This window comes from Lonchura striata, chromosome 34 (assembly GCF_050655825.1).
Source record: "Lonchura striata isolate lonStrDom1 chromosome 34, ASM5065582v1, whole genome shotgun sequence".
Classification (NCBI taxonomy): domain Eukaryota; kingdom Metazoa; phylum Chordata; class Aves; order Passeriformes; family Estrildidae; genus Lonchura; species Lonchura striata.
Genome location: NC_140736.1, coordinates 5,816,533 through 5,835,619, shown reverse-complemented (window position 1 = coordinate 5,835,619; position 19,087 = coordinate 5,816,533). Strand labels below are relative to the sequence as shown.

At 63.9% G+C, this 19,087-nt stretch overlaps 1 protein-coding gene and 1 long non-coding RNA gene across 4 annotated transcripts; one reads left to right on the top strand and one right to left on the bottom strand.

Moving 5' to 3' along the window:
* Nucleotides 1-416: 416 nt before the first annotated feature.
* Nucleotides 417-18,801, top strand: MARK4 (microtubule affinity regulating kinase 4). 3 transcript variants are annotated; one of them, XM_085564888.1, is made up of 18 exons: nt 417-560; nt 2,410-2,604; nt 3,315-3,368; nt 3,506-3,554; nt 4,109-4,174; nt 5,363-5,433; nt 5,915-5,971; nt 7,840-8,076; nt 8,776-8,895; nt 9,591-9,690; nt 9,766-9,875; nt 10,379-10,550; nt 12,929-13,038; nt 13,175-13,303; nt 14,478-14,780; nt 16,313-16,392; nt 17,166-17,210; nt 17,309-18,801. In XM_085564888.1, exons 1-18 carry the CDS (start codon nt 510-512, stop codon nt 17,859-17,861), a joined length of 2,502 nt encoding a protein of 833 aa, XP_085421014.1. In that variant the 5' UTR covers nt 417-509; the 3' UTR covers nt 17,862-18,801. The 3 variants fall into 3 exon arrangements, with proteins under 3 accessions (XP_085421014.1, XP_085421015.1, XP_085421016.1); XM_085564890.1 differs by lacking the exon at nt 13,175-13,303 and adding an exon at nt 11,660-11,946 and having other exon boundaries at nt 426-560; nt 12,929-13,020; nt 17,309-17,498; XM_085564889.1 differs by lacking the exon at nt 13,175-13,303 and having other exon boundaries at nt 420-560; nt 12,929-13,020.
* LOC146764425 (uncharacterized) lies at nt 14,201-14,526 on the bottom strand. Its single transcript, XR_014950876.1, has 3 exons — nt 14,437-14,526; nt 14,349-14,372; nt 14,201-14,275 (listed from the first exon to the last, which is right to left on the bottom strand). It is a non-coding gene; the product is annotated as an uncharacterized LOC146764425 (long non-coding RNA).
* Nucleotides 18,802-19,087: the final 286 nt, after the last annotated feature.

Genomic DNA, 19,087 nt, shown 5'->3' with positions numbered 1-19,087 from the left:
CCGGGGGGATACCGGGGGGACACCGGGATGGGACCATGGGGACAGCGGGGGTGGCACAGGTGACCCCAGGTGACCCCAGGTGTGACCCCACAGGTGTGACCCCAGGTGTGACCCCAGGTGTGACCCCAGGTGACCCCTCCAGGTGTGACCCCCCCCACGTGACCCCTCCCGCCCCCGCAGGGGTTAAACCGCGCTCTCCCTTCCCATTGGCCAGCGTTCAGCCAATCACAACGCCCCTCCCGCTCCCCGCCACGCCCCCGGGGCTGGGGGCGTGCCCGTCTGTCTCCATGCCGGAGCGGCGCGTTCTGATTGGTCTTCTCCTCGCCGTGGGCGTGGCTAACCCGCCCACCCTCACTGCGCACGCTCCCTCTACAGGCGAAGCCCCGCCCACCAACTTCCGGTTCCGGCGCCATGGCCGCCATGGCCGCCCCGGCCCGGCCCCGCCGGTAACGGGAGCGGCGCCGGCAGCGGGACCCGGGCGGCGCCGCCGCCCCCCCCGGGCCGGGACCATGTCCTCGCGCTCCGCCCTGGCGGCGGGCAACGAGCGCAACGCCGACACGGTCAGGGGGGGCGGCGGCACCGGGGGGGACCGGGAGGGGTTTGGGGAGGGGTTGGTGTTTTTTTGGGGGGGTTTTGGGGGGTTTGGGGGCTCTGGGGAGGGGTCCCGGGGGGTTTGGGGTTTTTGGGGAGGGGTCCGGGGGGGTTTGGGGGGGTTTGGGGTTTTTGGGGAGGGGTCCCGGGGGATTTTGGGGTGGTTTGGTGTTTTTTGGGGGGGGTCTTGAGGCTTTTGGGGGCTTTGGGGAGGGGTCCCGGGGGGTTTGGGGGCTCTGGGGAGGGGTCCCGGGGGTTTTGGGTATTTTGGGGAGGGGTCCCGGGGGTTTTGGGTATTTTGGGGAGAGGTCCCGGGGGTTTTGGGGGGCTTTGGGGTTTTTTGGGGAGGGGTCCCGGGGGCTTTGGGTATTTTGGGGAGGGGTCCCGGGGGTTTTGGGGGGTTTGGGGTTTTTGGGGAGGGGCCTGGGGGGTTTTTTTGGGGGGTCTCACCTCTGCCGTAATTTGGGTGGGGGTCTCCCTGTGTTATTTTAGGGGGATTTCTAAGGGTGACCCCGTAATTTGGGTGGGGGTCTCCACATTGTAATTGGGGCGGGGGTCTCAGGGCTGTCCCCCCCAGTTGAGTCGGGGGTCTCACTGTGATATTTTAGGGGGATTTCCAAGGGTGACCCCACAATTGGGGTGGGGGTCTCCCTGTGTTATTTGGGGTGGGGGTCCCACTGTGACATTTTAGGGGGATTTTCAAGGGTGACCCCGTAATTTGGGTGGGGGTCTCCGCATTATAATTGGGGCGGGGGTCTCGGGGGGGTCTCCCCGCTCTAATTTGGGTGGGGGTCTCCCTGTGATACTCTATTGGGGTTTTCGAGGCTGACCCCATAAATTGGGGTGGGGTCTCTGTGTTATTGGGGTGGGGGTCTCACTGGGGTAATCAGGGGGGTCTCAGGGCTGACCCCAGAATTGAGTCTGGGGTCTCACTGCTATAATTGGGGCGGGGGTCTCGGGGGTGATGCCGTAATTTGGGTGGGGGTCTCCCTGTGATATTTTAGGGGGATTTTCAAGGCTGACCCCACAATTTGGGTGGGGGTCTCACTGCTATAACCTGTCCAATTGGGTCTGGGGTCTCACTGGGGTAATCAGGGGGGTCTCAGGGCTGACCCCAGAATTGAGTCTGGGGTCTCACTGAGATAATTGGGGCGGGGGTCTCACTGCTATAGTTGGGCCAATTGAGTCTGGGGTCTCAATGCTATAATTGGGGTGGGGGTTTCAGTGGGTTAATTGGGTCTGGGGTCTCATTGCTCCAATTGGGTCTGGGGTCTCATTGCTCTAATTGGGTCTGGGGTCTCTGCAGGCGGTGGGGCCCGGGGGCCACCCCGACAAGGCCAGGCCGGGTTTGGGGCGGGGGTCTGACTGCGATAATTGGGTCTGGGGTCTCCCTGCAGTAATTGGGTCTGGGGTCTCTGCAGGCGGCGGGGCCCGGGGGCTGCCCCGACAAGGCCGGGCCGGGTTTGGGGCGGGGGTCTGACTGCGATAATTGGGTCTGGGGTCTCCCTGCAGTAATTGGGTCTGGGGTCTCCCTGCAGTAATTGGGTCTGGGGTCTCCGCAGGTGGCGGGGCCCGGGGGCCGCCCCGACAAGGCTGGGCCGGGTTTGGGGCGGGGGTCTGACTGCGATAATTGGGTCTGGGGTCTCCCTGCAGTAATTGGGTCTGGGGTCTCATTGCTCTAATTGGGTCTGGGGTCTCCGCAGGCGGCGGGGCCCGGGGGCCGCCCCGACAAGGCCGGGCCGGGTTTGGGGCGGGGGTCTGACTGTGGTAATTGGGTCTGGGGTCTCATCGCTCCAATTGGGTCTGGGGTCTCCGCAGGCGGCGGGGCCCGGGGGCCGCCCCGACAAGGCCGGGCCGGGTTTGGGGCGGGGGTCCGCCGGAGCCCCCCGGGGCCGCGCCGCGCCGGGCGCCGAGGAGCCGCCGCACGTGGGCAATTACCGCCTGCTGCGCACCCTGGGCAAGGGCAACTTCGCCAAGGTCAAGCTGGCCCGGCACGTGCTCACCGGCCGAGAGGTGGGCGGGGGGCTCGGGGGATTTGGGGAGGGGTCTCCGAGGGGATTTGGGGTGGTTTGGGGTGATTTGGGGGGGATTTGGGGCAGTGGGAGGGGGCTCAGGGGTGATTTGGGGTGATGGGAGGGGGCTCAGGGATTTGGAGAGGGGGTTTGGGGGTAATGGGAGGAGGTTTCGGGGTGGTTTGGGATTTGGGGAGGGGTCTCAGGGGGGATTTGGGGGTGATGGGAGGGGGTTTTGGGGTGATTTGGGGTTTGGGGAGGGGGCTTGGGGCTGGTTTGGGGTGGTGGGAGGGGGCTCAGGGATTTGGGGAGGGGGCTCAGGGGTGATTTGGGGTGGTGGGAGGGGGCTCAGGGATTTGGGGAGGGGGCTCAGGGGTGATTTGGGGTGGTGGGAGGGGGCTCAAGATTTTGGGGAGGGGGCTCAGGAGGAATTTGGGGTGGTGGGAGGGGGCTCAGGGATTTGAGGAGGGGCTCTGGGGTGATTTGGGGTGGTGGGAGGGGGCTCAGGGATTTGGGGAGGGGGCTCAAGGGGAAATTGGGGTCCCAAAAGGAGCTGGGAGGGGTCCTGGAGAGGGGTCTCAGGTAAATTTGGGGGGGGGTCTCAGATAAATTTGGGGTTCCCAGGTGAATTTGGGGGGGGGTCCCAGGTGAATTTGGGTTCCCAGGTAAATTGGGGAGGGGTCTCCTGAACGCCCCCTCCCCATTTTCCAGGTCGCCATCAAGATCATCGACAAGACGCAGCTGAACCCCACCAGCCTGCAGAAGGTGGGGAGGGGTCCTGGGGGGCCCCCCGGCTTTGGGGAGGGGTCCCCGCATTGTAGAGGGGGTCCCCAAATTGGGGAGGGGGTCCCCAAATTGGGGAGGGGTCTCCACCCCCCCCACTGACCCCTCCCCCCCCCCAGCTGTTTCGGGAAGTTCGGATCATGAAGGGGCTGAACCACCCCAACATCGGTGAGGGGGGGCCCCGAATTTGGGGAGGGGTCTCGGGGGTGGGGAGGGGTCCCCGAAATGGGGAGGGGGTCCCTGAAATGGGGAGGGGTCACCAAATTTGGGGAGGAGTCTGGGGGTGGGGTCTGGAATTTGGGGAGGGGTCCTGGGGGTGGGGAGGGGTCTGGAATTGGGGATGGGTCTAGATTTTGGGCAGGGTCCCGAATTTGGGGAGGGGTCCCGAATTGAGGAGAGGTCCCAAAATTTGGGAGAGGTCCCCAAAATGGGGAGGGGTCCGTAAAATGGGGAGAGGTCCCAAATTTGGGGAGGGGTCCCAGAATTGGGGAGGTCGAGTATCAAATTTGGGGAGGGGTCCCAGAATTTGAGGAGGGGTCAGATTTTGGGAAGGGGTCTGGAATTTGGGGAGGGGTCCCAGAATTTGGGGGGGTCCCGAATTGGGGAGGGGTCAGAATTTGGGGGGGGTCTGGAATTTGGGGAGGGTTCATGGGATTGGGGATGGGTCCGGAATTTGGGGAGGGGTCAGAATTTGGGGAGGGGTCCCGCTGACCCCCCCCCAGTGAAGCTGTTCGAGGTGATCGAGACGGAGAAGACGCTGTACCTGGTGATGGAGTACGCCAGCGCAGGTGGGCACCCCAAAATACACCTGGGCACCCCAAAAAATACACCTGGGCACCCCAAAAATACACCTGGGCACCCCAAAATACACCTGGACACCCCAAAATACACCTGGGCACACCTGGGCACCCCAAAAATACACCTGGGCACCCCAAAAAATACACCTGGGCACATCTGGGCACCCCAAAAATACACCTGGGCACACCTGAGCACCCCAAAATACACCTGGGCACCCCAAAAATACACCTGGGCACCCCAAAAAATACACCTGGGCACCCCAAAATACACCTGGGCACATCTGGGCACCCCAAAATACACCTGGGCACCCCAAAAAATACACCTGGGCAACTCAAAAATACACCTGGGCACACCTGGGCACCCCAAAATACACCTGGGCACACCTGGGCACCCCAAAATACACCTGGGCACCCCAAAATACACCTGGGCACCCCAAAAATACACCTGGGCACACCTGAGCACCCCAAAATACACCTGGGCACACCTGGGCACCCCAAAAAATACACCTGGGCACCCCCAAATACACCTGGGCACCCCAAAAATACACCTGGGCACACCTGAGCACCCCAAAATACACCTGGGCACCCCAAAATACACCTGGGCACCCCAAAAATACACCTGGGCACACCTGGGCACCCCAAAAATACACCTGGGCACCCCAAAATACACCTGGGCACCCCAAAAAATACACCTGGGCACATCTGGGCACCCCAAAAATACACCTGGGCACACCTGGGCACCCCAAAAATACACCTGGACACCCCAAAATTACACCTGGGCACCCCAAAATACACCTGGGCACCCCAAAAATACACCTGGGCACTCCCAATATTGGGAATTTTTTGGGTGGAATTTTGGGGTTTTTTTGGGTGGAGTTTTGGGGATTTTTTTGGGGGGATTTTGGGGATTTTTTGGGTGGAATTTTGGGAATTTTGGGGGGATTTTTTGGGTGGAATTTTTGAGATTTTTTTGGGTGGAATTTTGGAGATTTTTTGGGGGATTTTTTGGGTGGAATTTGGGGGTTTTTTGGGTGGAATTTGGGGGTTTTTTGGGTGGAATTTGGGGTTTTTTTGGGGATTTTTTGGGTGGAATTTTTGATATTTTTTTGGGATTTTTTGGGTGGAATTTTGGGGATTTTTGGGTGGAGTTTGGCGATTCTGAGGCGGCTGTGCCCCCAGGTGAGGTGTTCGATTACCTGGTGTCCCACGGGAGGATGAAGGAGAAGGAGGCGAGGGCCAAGTTCAGACAGGTGGGGACACCCGGGGGGCCTGGGGACACCTGGGGACATTTTGGGGACACCTGGGGGGGTTTGGGGACATTTTGGGGACACCTGGGGGGCTTTGGGGACATCTGGGGGGCTTTGGGAACATTTTGGGGACACCTGGGGAGGTTTGGGGACATCTGGGGGGCTTTGGGGACATTTTGGGGACATCTGGGGGGCTTTGGGGACATTTTGGGGACACCTGGGAGGGTTTGAGGACAATTTGGGGACATCTGGGGGGGTTTGGGGACATCCAGGGCCAGGTTGGGGACATCCAGGGGGGGTTTGGGGACATTTTGGGGACACCTCGGGGGGGTTTGGGGACATTTTGGGGGGGTTTGGGGACACCTTGGGGACCCCTGGGGGGTTTGGGGACACCTGGGAGGGGTTTGGGGACATTTGGGGACATCTGGGGGTGTTTGGGGACATTTTGGGGACACCTAGGTGACAGTGCCACCGCTGTCCCCAGATCGTCTCGGCCGTGCACTACTGCCACCAGAAGAACATCGTGCACAGGGACCTCAAGGTGGGACACGGGGACACCGCGGGGGTGGCACCGCAGGGGTGGTGCCATGGGGAGGTCCCCGTGTCCGTCACGGTGTCCCCGTGTCCATCCCGGTGTCCCCGTGTCCATCCTGGTGTCCCCATGTCCATCCCGGTGTCTCCGTGTCCATCCCGGTGTCCCCGTGTCCATCCCAGTGTCCCCATGTCCATCCCGGTGTCACCATGTCCATCCCGGTGTCCCCGTGTCCATCCCGGTGTCACCATGTCCATCCTGATGTCCCTGTGTCCATCCTGGTGTCCCTGTCCCATTGTCCCCGTCCTGGTGTCCCTGTGTCCATCCTGATGTCCCTGTGTCCATCCCAGTGTCCCAGTGTCCCTGTCCCCATCCCAGTGTCCCCATCCCAGTGTCCCACTGTCCATCCCAGTGTCCCTGTGTCCATCCTGATGTCCCCGTGTCCATCCTGGTGTCCCATTGTCCCCGTCCTGGTGTCCCTGTGTCCATCCTGATGTCCCGGTGTCCCCATCCCGGTGTCCCCATCCCAGTGTCCCTGTGTCCATCCCAGTGTCCCTGTGTCCATCCTGATGTCCCTGTGTCCATCCCAGTGTCCCAGTGTCCCTGTCCCCATCCCAGTGTCCCACTGTCCATCCCAGTGTCCCCATGTCCCCCACAGTGTCCCTGTGTCCATCCCAGTGTCCATCCTGGTGTCCCCATCCCAGTGTCCCTGTCGCCACTCCAGTGACAATGTCCCCGTGTCCCCAGGCCGAGAACCTGCTGCTGGACGCCGACACCGAGATCCCATCCCAGTGTCCCTCTGTCCATCCCAGTGTCCCCATCCCAGTGTCCCCATCCCAGTGTCCCCATCCCAGTGACAATGTCCATGTCCCCAGGCCGAGAACCTGCTGCTGGACCCTGACGCCAACATCAAGATCCCACCCCAGTGTCCCTGTGTCCATCCCAGTGTCCCCATCCCAGTGTCCCCATCCCAGTGACAATGTCCCCGTGTCCCCAGGCTGAGAACCTGCTGCTGGACACCAACACCGAGATCCCATCCCTGTGTCCCTCTGTCCATCCCAGTGTCCCTGTCCCCATCCCAGTGTCCCCATCCCAATGTCCCTACCCCAGTGACAATGTCCCCATCCCAGTGACAATGTCCATGTCCCCAGGCCGAGAACCTGCTGCTGGACACCAACACCAACATCAAGATCCCACCCCAGTGTCCCTGTGTCCATCCCAGTGTCCATGTGTCCATCCCAGTGTCCATGTGTCCATCCCTGTGTCCCCGTCCCAGTGACAATGTCCCCATCCCAGTGTCCATGTGTCCATCCCTGTGTCCCCGTCCCAGTGACAATGTCCATGTCCCCAGGCCGAGAACCTGCTGCTGGACACCAACACCGAGATCCCATCCCAGTGTCCCTGTGTCCATCCTGGTGTCCATGTGTCCATCCCAGTGTCCCCACCCCAGTGACAATGTCCCCATCCCAGTGACAATGTCCATGTCCCCAGGCCGAGAACCTGCTGCTGGACACCAACACCGAGATCCCATCCCAGTGTCCCTGTGTCCATCCTGGTGTCCATGTGTCCATCCCAGTGTCCCCACCCCAGTGACAATGTCCCCACCCCAGTGACAATGTCCCCGTGTCCCCAGGCCGAGAACCTGCTGCTGGACGCTGACGCCAACATCAAGATCCCACCCCAGTGTCCCTGTCCCCACTCCAGTGACAATGTCCCCATCCCAGTGACAATGTCCATGTCCCCAGGCCGAGAACCTGCTGCTGGACGCCGACGCCAACATCAAGATCCCACCCCAGTGTCCCTGTGTCCATCCCAGTGTCCCTGTCCCCACCCCAGTGACAATGTCCCCACCCCAGTGACAATGTCCATGTCCCCAGGCCGAGAACCTGCTGCTGGACGCCGACGCCAACATCAAGATCGCCGACTTTGGCTTCAGCAACGAGTTCTCGCGGGGCTCCAAGCTGGACACGTTCTGCGGCTCGCCCCCGTACGCCGCCCCCGAGCTCTTCCAGGGCAAGAAGTACGACGGGCCCGAGGTGGACATCTGGAGCCTGGGCGTCATCCTCTACACGCTGGTCAGCGGCTCGCTGCCCTTCGACGGCCACAACCTCAAGGTGGGCGCCCGGCTGGCACCTGCGGGCACCTGGTGGCACCTGTGGGCACCTATGGGCACCTGCGGGCACCTCCCGTCATCTCTGGTGCCTGTGGTCACCTCCTGTCACCTGTGGTCACCTCCCGTCATCTCTGGTGCCTGTGGTCACCTCCTGTGGCCTGTGGTCACCTCCCATCATCTCTGGTGCCTGTGGTCACCTCCTGTCACCTGTGGTCACCTCCCGTCATCTCTGGTGCCTGTGGTCACCTCCTGTGGCCTCCTGCCACCTCCTGTCACCTCCTGGTACCTGTGGTGACCTCCCAGTACCTGTGGTCACTTGTGGTCACCTCCTATCACCTCTTGGTTCCTCCTGTCACCTCCTGTCACCTCCTGGCACCTCCTGGCACTTCCTGGTACCTGTGGTCACTTGTGGTCACCTGTGGTCACCTCCTGTCACCTGGTGTCATCTCTGGTACCTGTGGTCACCTCCCAGTACCTGTGGTCACTTGTGGTCACCTCCTATCACCTCTTGGTTCCTCCTGGTACCTGTGGTCACCTCCTGTCCCCTCCCGTCACCTCCTGTCCCCTCCAGGAGCTCTGGGGCCACTCCCGCGTCCCCTCCTCCGTGTGTCCCCCCTGTGCCCCCTGCCCCAAATCCCCTGACCCCCGGGTGACCCCCGGTGACCCCCGGTGACCCCGGTGACCCCCGGTGTCCCCCCAGGAGCTGCGGGAGCGCGTCCTGCGGGGCAAGTACCGCGTGCCCTTCTACATGTCCACGGACTGCGAGAACATCCTGCGCCGCTTCCTGGTGCTCAACCCCGCCAAGCGCTGCACCCTCGAGGTCTGGGGGTCCTGGGGGGTCCTGGGGGGGTTTGGGGTGGTCTTGAGGGGGTTTGGGGAGGTTAAGAGGGGTTTTGGGGTGGTCTTGAGGGGGTTTGGGGAGGTTAAGAGGGGTTTTGGGGAGGTTAAGAGGGGTTTTGGGGTGGTCTTGAGGGGGTTTGGGGAGGTTAAGAGGGGTTTTGGGGTGGTCTTGAGGGGGTTTTGGGTGGTCTTGAGGGGGTTTGGGGAGGTTAAGAGGGGTTTGGGATGGTCTTGAGGGGGTTTGGGGTGGTCTTGAGGGGGTTTGGGGAGGTTAAGAGGGGTTTTGGGGAGGTTAAGAGGGGTTTTGGGGTGGTCTTGAGGGGGTTTTGGGGTGGTCTTGAGGGGGTTTGGGGAGGTTAAGAGGGGTTTTGGGGTGGTCTTGAGGGGGTTTTGGGTGGTCTTGAGGGGGTTTGGGGAGGTTAAGAGGGGTTTTGGGGTGGTATTGAGGGGGTTTGGGGAGGTTAAGAGGGGTTTTGGGGTGGTCTTGAGGGGGTTTTGGGGCAGTTTTGGGTCACTTTTAAGGGGTCTCTGGGTTCTGGGAGGTCCTGAAGGGCTCTGGGGGTGTCCCTTGTCCCCCTTCTGCCACCCCTGTCACCCCTCTGCCCCCCATATCCGTGTCCCCCTGATGTCCCCCATGTCCCCAACGTCCCCCTGATGTCCCCGTGCCCCCCCCAGCAAATCATGAAGGACAAATGGATCAACATCGGCTATGAGGGCGACGAGCTGACGCCCTACACGGAGCCCCAGGAGGACTTTGGGGACACCAAACGCATCGGTGAGGGACCCTGGGGACATCGGGGACACCCGGTGACACCGGTGACGCCCGGTGACGGCCGGTGTCCCCTGGCAGAGGTGATGGTGGGCATGGGCTACACCAGGGAGGAGATCAAGGAGGCGCTGAGCACCCACAAGTACAACGAGGTGACGGCCACCTACCTGCTGCTGGGCCGGAGGGGAGAGGTGGGTGACAACGGGGACACTGGGGGGACTGGGGACATCGAGGGGATTGGGGACATTGGGGACATGGCCACCTACCTGCTGCTGGGACGGAGGGGAGAGGTGGGTGACAACGGGGACACTGGGGGGATTGGGGACATTGGGGGCGGTTGGGGACACTGGGGACATTGGGGACATCAGGGACACTGGGGGGATTGGTGACCCTGGTGACCCTGGTGACACTGGTGACAATGGTGACAGCCCGAGGGTGGCACGGGCCCGTCCCTGTCCCTGGGGTGGGTGGCACTGTGACCATGGTGACACTGTGACACTGGTGCCAATGGTGACCCTGGTGACAGCCCGAGGGTGGCACGGGCCCGTCCCTGTCCCTGGGGGGGTGACAATGACCCTGGTGACAATGGTGACACTGGTGACAATGGCAGCCCGAGGGTGGCACGGGCCCGTCCCTGTCCCTGGGGGGGTGACAATGACCCTGGTGACCCTGGTGACAATGGTGACAATGGCAGCCCGAGGGTGGCACGGGCCCGTCCCTGTCCCTGTCGCGGCCCCGGGGCCCGGCCGAGGCTCCCAACGGTGCCACCACCAAGTCGGGGACATCGTCGGGGACATCGTCGGGGACACACGGCCGGAGCCAGCGCGGGGCCGGGCACCACCGGCAGCGGCGGCACAGCGACTTCTGTGAGTGACACCGGGGACAGCGGGGTGGCACTGGGGACACTGGGGACACTGGGGATACTGGGGACAGCGGGGTGGCACTGGGGTGGCATTGGGGACATTGGGGATACTGGGGACATTGGGGTGGCACTGGGGACACTGGGGACATTGGGGACACTGGGGACAGCGGGGTGGCACTGGGGACACTGGGGACACTGGGGACACTGGGGACAGCGGGGTGGCACTGGGGACACTGGGGACATTGGGGACACTGGGGACAGCGGGGTGGCACTGGGGACACTGGGGACACTGGGGACACTGGGGACAGCGGGGTGGCACTGGGGACACTGGGGACATTGGGGACAGCGGGGTGGCACTGGGGACACTGGGGACACTGGGGACAGCGGGGTGGCACTGGGGACACTGGGGACACTGGGGACAGCGGGGTGGCACTGGGGACAGCGGGGTGGCACTGGGGACACTGGGGACATTGGGGATACTGGGGACATCGGGGACACTGGGGTGGCACTGGGGACAGCGGGGACACTGGGGACAGCGGGGTGGCACTGGGGATACTGAGGTGGCATTGGGGACATCGGGGATACTGGGGTGGCACTGGGGACACTGGGGAACACTGGGGGGATACTGGGGGACACTGGGGGATACTGGGGGGACACTGGGGGATACTGGGGGACACTGAGGGACTCTGGGGGACACTGGGGGGATACTGGGGGGACACTGGGGGATACTGGGGGACTCTGGGGGATACTGGGGGGATACTGGGGGGACACTGGGGGACACTGGGGGATACTGGGGGATACTGGGGGGACACTGGGGGACACTGGGGGACACTGGGGGACACTGAGAGATACTGGGGGATACTGGGGGGACACTGGGGGACACTGGGGGACTCTGGGGGATACTGGGGGACACTGGGGGGACACTGGGGGATACTGGGGGGACACTGGGGGACACTGGGGGGCACTGGGGGATACTGAGGGACTCTGGGGGACACTGGGGGACACTGGGGGATACTGGGGGGACACTGGGGGGATACTGGGAGGGGGTCACGGGTGTCCCCTCCCCCGTGACCCCTCTGTAACCCCTCCGTGACCTCTCTGTGACCCCCGCAGGTGGCCCCGCCCCCTCGGCGGCCCCGCCCCGCCGCAGCCCCCCCGGCCCCGCCCCCCCGGCCGAGGGGGGCGTGGCCTCGGCGGGAGTGGGCGTGGCCTCGGCGGGAGTGGGCGTGGCCTCGGCGGGAGTGGGCGTGGCCCCGGCGCGGCGCGGCTCCGGGGGGGCGGGGCCTGGCCCCGGGGGGGCGGGGCGAGGGGGCGGGGCCGCCCCTCCCCCCTCCCCCCTGGTCAGCCACGCCCACAACCCCAACAAGGCCGAGATCCCCGAGCGGCACCTGGACGGAGCGGTGGGTGCACACCTGGGCACACCTGGGGGCACCTGGGTGCACCTGGGCACACCTGGGGGACAGCTGGGCACACCTGGGCACACACCAGGGCACACCTGGGCACAACTGGGCACACCTGGGCACACACCTGGGCACACCTGGGGGCACCTGGGGGGGACCTGGGGGGCACCTGGGTGCACCTGGGCACACCTGGGCACACACCAGGGCACACCTGGGCACACCTGGGGGGGACCTGGGCACACCTGGGGGGGACCTGGGCACACACCTGGGCACACCTGGGCACACACCTGGGCACACCTGGGGGCACCTGGGCACACCTGGGGGGGACCGGGGGGGGACCTGGGTGCACCTGGGCACACCTGGGGGACAGCTGGGCACACCTGGGCACACCCGGGAGGGCACCTGGGCACACCTGGGTGCACCTGTGGGGTACCTGGGAACACCTGGGGGGGCACCTGGGCACAGCTGAGCACACTTGGGCACACCTGGGAGGGCACCTGGACACACCTGGGGGCACCCGGGCACACCTGGGCGGACAGCTGGGCACACCTGGGGGGACACCTGGACACACCTGGGGGCACCTGGGCACACCTGGGGAATACCTGGGCACTCCTGGGGGGTACCTGGGCACACCTGGGCACAGCTGGGCACACACCTGGGCACAACTGGGCACACCTGGGGGGTACCTGGGCACACCTGGGCACAGCTGGGCACACCTGGGGCACACCTGGGCACAGCTGGGCACACACCTGGGCACAACTGGGCACACCTGGGGGGGACCTGGGTGCACCTGGGCACACCTGGGCACACACCAGGGCACACCTGGGCACACCTGGGCACACCTGGGCACACACCAGGGCACACCTGGGCACACCTGGGGGCACCTGGGCACACCTGGGTGCACCTGTGGGGTACCTGGGAACACCTGGGCACACCTGGGCACAGCTGGGCACACCTGGACTCTCTGTTTGCCCCCCCGCAGCCCCACGTGCCCCCCAGTGTGATGGGCCGCAGGAACACCTACGTGTGCTCGGGGGGCGAGCGGCACCTGCTGCTGCCCAACGGCAAGGACAGGTGAGCGGGCACACCTGGAACACCTGGCACACCTGAAATCCCCCAAAATCCACCAAAAAATTACCCAAATGACCCCAAAATCCACCCCAAAATCACCCAAATTCCACCGGGGAGCGGCACCTGCTGCTGCCCAACGGCAAGGACAGGTGAGCTGGCACACCTGGCACACCTGGCACACCTGAAATCCCCCCCAAAATCACCCAAAATTAACCCAAAATCCACCCCAAAATCACCCAAATTCCACCCGGGAGCGGCACCTGCTGCTGCCCAACGGCAAGGACAGGTGAGCTGGCACACCTGGCACACCTGGCACACCTGAAATCCCCCAAAATCCACCCAAAATTCACCCGAAATTACCCCAAAAGCCACCTGTGCCCATTCTGGTATGGAAGGGGGTAGGTAGGGTCACCTGTGGGTTGGGGGGGGGGGGGTCACCTGTGGGTCGGTGGGGGGGGTCACCTGTGGGGTCACCTGTGGGTGTGTGATGTCACCTGTGGTGTCACCTGTGGGTGTGTGATGTCACCTGTGGGTGTGACGTCACCTGTGACATCACCTGTGTCACCTGTGCCATTACCTGTGTCACCTGTGGGTGTCTCACCTGTGTCACCTGTGAGTGTCTCACCTGTCCCACCTGTCCCACCTGTGGGTGTGTGATGTCACCTGTGGCTGTCTCACCTATGTCACCTGTGGGTGTCTCACCTGTGGGTGTCCCACCTGTCCCACCTGTGGGTGTGTGATGTCACCTGTGGCTGTCTCACCTGTCTCACCTGTGGGTGTCCCACCTGTCCCACCTGTGGGTGTGTGATGTCACCTGTGGCTGTCTCACCTATGTCACCTGTGGGTGTCTCACCTGTCTCACCTGTGGCTGTCTCACCTGTGTCACCTGTCCCACCTGTGGCTGTCTCACCTGTCTCACCTGTCCCACCTGTGGGTGTGTGATGTCACTTGTGGCTGTCTCACCTGTCTCACCTGTGGGTGTCCCACCTGTCCCACCTGTGGGTGTGTGATGTCACCTGTGGGTGTCTCACCTGTCTCACCTGTGGGTGTCTCACCTGTCCCACCTGTGGGTGTGTGATGTCACCTGTGGCTGTCTCACCTGTCCCACCTGTCCCACCTGTGGGTGTGTGATGTCACCTGTGGCTGTCTCACCTGTCTCACCTGTCCCACCTGTGGGTGTGTGATGTCACCTGTGGCTGTCTCACCTGTCCCACCTGTGGGTGTCTCACCTGTCCCACCTGTGGGAGTGTGATGTCACCTGTGGGTGTGTGATGTCACCTGTGGCTGTCTCACCTGTCTCACCTGTCCCACCTGTGGGTGTGTGATGTCACCTGTGGCTGTCTCACCTGTCTCACCTGTGGGTGTCTCATCTGTCCCACCTGTGGGTGTGTGATGTCACCTGTGGGTGTGTGATGTCACCTGTGGCTGTCTCACCTGTCTCACCTGTCCCCTCCCCCCAGCCTGCCGTCCCGCCCGCCGCCCTCCCCCTCCAGCCACTCTCTGGGCGGGGCTCACCTGTCCCACCTGTCTCACCTGTCCCACCTGTCCCACCTGGCCCGGGGCTGCTCCGCCCGCAGCACCTTCCACGGGGGCGGGGCCGGGGGGGGCCGCCGGGCGGGGGGAGGGGCGGGCGGGGGGGGAGGGGCCGCCCCTCCCCCCGCCTCGCCCCCCCCCTCCGGCCCCGCCCCCGCCGCCGCCGCCCCGCCCCGGCCCCGCCCCACGGCCACGCTGCTCAGCAAGATCACCTCCAAGCTGACGCGCAGGTGAGCGCACCTGGGCACAGGTGACACACCTGGGGACACACCTGGGGAGAGGTTACACACCTGGGGACACACCTGGGGGGTCACACACACCTGGGGGGTTCAGATCACCTCCAAGCTGACGCGCAGGTGAGCGCACCTGGGCAGCTGACACACCTGGGGACACACCTGGGGAGAGGTAACACACCTGGGGACACACCTGGGGGGTCACACACACCTGGGGGGTTCAGATCACCTCCAAGCTGGTGCGCAGGTGAGCGCACCTGGGCAGCTGACACACCTGGGGACACACCTGGGGGGTCAGACACACCTGGGGGGTCAGACACACCTGGGGGGTCAGACACACCTGGGGGGTCACACACACCTGGGGGGTCAGACACACCTGGGGGTCACACACACCTGGGGGTCACACACACCTGGGGGTCACACACACACCTGGGCAGGTAACACACCTGGGTACAGGTAACACACCTGGGGGGTCAGACACACCTGGGGGGTTCAGATCACCTCCAAGCTGACGCGCAGGTGAGCGCACCTGGGCAGCTGACACACCTGGGGGTCACACACACACCTGGGCAGCTGACACACCTGGGTACAGGTAACACACCTGGGGGGTCACACACACACCTGGGCAGGTAACACACCTGGGGGTCACACACACACCTGGGCAGGTAACACACCTGGGGGGTCAGACACACCTGGGGGTCACACACACACCTGGGCAGGTAACACACCTGGGGGTCACACACACACCTGGGCAGGTAACACACCTGGGGGGTCAGACACACCTGGGGGTCACACACACACCTGGGCAGGTAACACACCTGGGGGTCACACACACACCTGGGCAGGTAACACACCTGGGGGGTCAGACACACCTGGGGGTCACACACACACCTGGGCAGGTGACACACCTGGGGGGTCAGACACACCTGGGGGGTCAGACACACCTGGGTACAGGTAACACACCTGGGGGGTCAGACACACCTGGGGGGTTACACACCTGGGCAGGTAACACACCTGGGGACACACCTGGGGGGTCACACACACCTGGGGGGTTCAGATCACCTCCAAGCTGGTGCGCAGGTGAGCGCACCTGGGCAGGTAACACACCTGAGGACACACCTGGAGGTCACACACACACCTGGGCAGGTAACACAGCTGGGGACAGGTAACACACCTGGGGGGTCACACACACCTGGGGGGTCAGACACACCTGGGGGGTCAGACACACCTGGGGGGTCAGACACACACCTGGGGGTCACACACACCCGGGGGGTCACACACACCCGGGGGGTCACACACACCTGGGGGTCACACACACCTGGGGGTCACACACACACCTGGGGGGGGGGTCACACACACACCTGGGGGGTCACACACACACCTGGGGGGTCACACACACCCGGGGGGTCACACACACCTGGGGGTCACACACACCTGGGGGTCACACACACTTTTGGGGGGAGTCACACACACACCTGGGGGGTCACCTGTCCATATCTCACCTGTGTCTCACCTGTCCCACCCGCCAGGGTGTCCCTGGACCCCTCCCGCCGCCAGAGCTCCAATCGCTGCGTCTCGGCCACGCCCGGCCCCGGCGCTGCCAAGATCCGTGAGTGGCACCTGGGCACACCTGGGGGCACCCAAAACTCACCTGGGCACAGCTGGCACACCTGGGGGCACCCAAAATACACCTGGGCACACCTGGGGGCACCCAAAATACACCTGGGCACCCCCAAAACTCACCTGGGCACACCTGGGGGCACCCAAAGTACACCTGGGCACACCTGGGGGCACCCAAAACTCACCTGGGCACAGCTGGGGGCACCCAAAACTCACCTGGGCACACCTGGGGGCACCCAAAATACACCGGGGCACACCTTGGGGGACATCTGGGCACACCTGGGGGCACCTGGGCACACCTGGGGATTTTCGGGATGGGATTTTTGGGGTTGGGATGGGATTTTTGGGACATCCGAGGGATTTTTGGGACGGGATTTTGGGGAATCCGAGGGATTTTTTTGGGGCCAAAGGAGAGATTTTTGGGATGGGATTTTTTGGGACATCTGAGGGATTTTTGGGATGGGATTTTTGGGGTTGGGATGGGATTTTTTGGGACATCTGAGGGATTTTCGGGATGGGATTTTGGGGCCATCCAAAGGATTTTTGGGATGGGATTTTTGGGATTATTGGGATGGGATGTTTTTGGGGTTGGGATGGGATTTTCGGGATGGGATTTTGGGGCCATCCGAGGGGTTTTCGAGATGGGATTTTGTTGGGGTTGGGATGGGATTTTTTGGGACATCCGAGGGGTTTTTCGGGATGGGATTTTTGGGGATTGGGACGGAATTTTGGGGCCATCCGAGGGGTTTTTTGGGGGGCCAGGGTCGCAGACGAACCTGCGGGAATCGGGGGACCTGCGCTCACAAGGTGGGTGCTGCCCCTCCCCCCCTCCCCTCCCCCCCCGGGACCCCCCCGGGACCCCCCGGGACCCCCCGGGACCCCCGGCCTCACCTGTCCCCCCGCAGTCGCCATCTACCTGGGGATCAAGCGGAAGCCGCCCCCCGGCTGCGCCGAGGGGGGGGGGCTGTGACCGCCCCTCCCCCACCCCCGGCAGCCGCCCCTCCCCCAGCCTGGGGGGGGGGGGCGGGGCAACGGCCCCGGGAAAGCCCGGAACCGGATTGGGACCCGCGGAACCGGATCGGGACCCGCAGAATGGGATCGGGACCCCCGGAACTGGATCGGGATCCCCGGAATGGGATCAGGACCCCCCCGGGAAACCCCAGAACCGGATCGGGAATCCCGGAACTGGATCGGGACCCCTGGAATGGGATCGGGACCCCCAGAACAGGATCGGGACCCCCGGAATGGGATTGGGACCCCCAAAAGGGGACTGGGACCCCACCCGGGACCCCCGGACCTGGATTGGGACTCCTGGAATTGGATCAGGACCCCCAAAACGAGACTGGGACTCCCCCGGGAAACCCTGGAACTGGATTGGGACCCCCGGAATGGATCGGGACCCCCGGGACTGGATCGGGACCCCCAAAACGAGACCGGGACCCCCAAAATGGGACTTGAACCCCCCCTGGGACCCCCGGAACCGGATCGGGACCCCCGGGACTGGATCGGGACCCCCCCGGGAAACCCTGGAACCGGATCGAGAATCCCGGAATGGGATCGGGACCCCCAAAACGAGACTGGGACCCCCCCGGGAAACCCCGGAACTGGATTGGGAACCCCAGGACTGGATCAGGACCCCCAGAATTGGATTGGGACCCCCAAAATGAGACCGGGACCTCCCCCTGGGAAACCCCGGAACTGGATTGGGACCCCTGGAATAGGATCGGGACCCCCCAGAACCCCCAGAACGAGACCGGGACCACCCGGATGAGACCGGGACCCCCCTGGGACCCCCAGAACCAGACTGGGACCCCCCAGAACCGGACTGGGACCCCCAGAACCGAACTGGGACCCCCAGAACCGAACTGGGACCCCCCAGAACCAGACTGGGACCCCCAGAACTGGACTGGGACCCCCCTGGGACCCCCAAAATGAGACCCGGGGCCCCCAAAACCGCATTGGGACCCCTCCGGGACCCCCGGAACTGGATTGGGACCCCCAGAATTGGTTTGGGACCCCCGGGACCCCCAAAACGAGACCCGGGACCCCCAAAACCGCATCGGGACCCCCCCGGGACCCCCAAAAGCTGCCCGGGGGTCCCCCCAGGAGCCCCCCAAGGATTCGGCAGCCCCGGGACCCCCCCCCCAAGATTCGGGGCCCAGCGGCGCTGGGACCCCCCTGTCCCCGTTGGGGGGGGGATTTTGGGGGTCCGGTGCCAAGATTTTGGGGACCCCCACCCCAAAGCGCAGCCCCTCCCCCCCCGTGTACAGTCTGTAAATAGGCCCCGCCCCCCGGCCCCTCCCCCCAGGACCCCTCCCCCGTTTTTAAGTTATTCCTGCCCCGAGCTGTGCCCCGACCCCCCCGACCCCCCCAAATAAACCTCGGGACCCCCAAAAACCCCCCCAGTGTCACTGTCTGGGGGGGTCCAAATTTGGGGGGGATTTGGGGGAGATTTGGGGAATTTGGGAGGGGGATTTGAGGAATTGGGGGGGGGGATTTGGGGTCCACATTTTCGGGGGGGGATTTGGGGAGGGGGATTTGGGGAGGGGGATTTGGGGTTCATATTTTGGGGGGATTTGGGGAATTTGAGGAGGGGGATTTGGGGAACTTGGGGTCCATATTTTGGGGGGGATTTGGGGGATTTGGGGGGGGTTTGGGAAATTTGGGGAGGGGGATTTGGGGAA

What these genes read in the sequence shown, in the direction of transcription:
- MARK4 (XM_085564888.1), top strand. Translation starts at nt 510, where the DNA reads ATGTCCTCGCGCTCCGCCCTGGCGGCGGGCAACGAGCGCAACGCCGAC. An exon ending in ACCCCACCAGCCTGCAGAAG is followed by an intron (nt 3,369 to 3,505) that starts GTGGGGAGGGGT and finishes CCCCCCCCCCAG; the next exon opens with CTGTTTCGGGAAGTTCGGAT. An exon ending in TCGACGGCCACAACCTCAAG is followed by an intron (nt 8,077 to 8,775) that starts GTGGGCGCCCGG and finishes GTGTCCCCCCAG; the next exon opens with GAGCTGCGGGAGCGCGTCCT.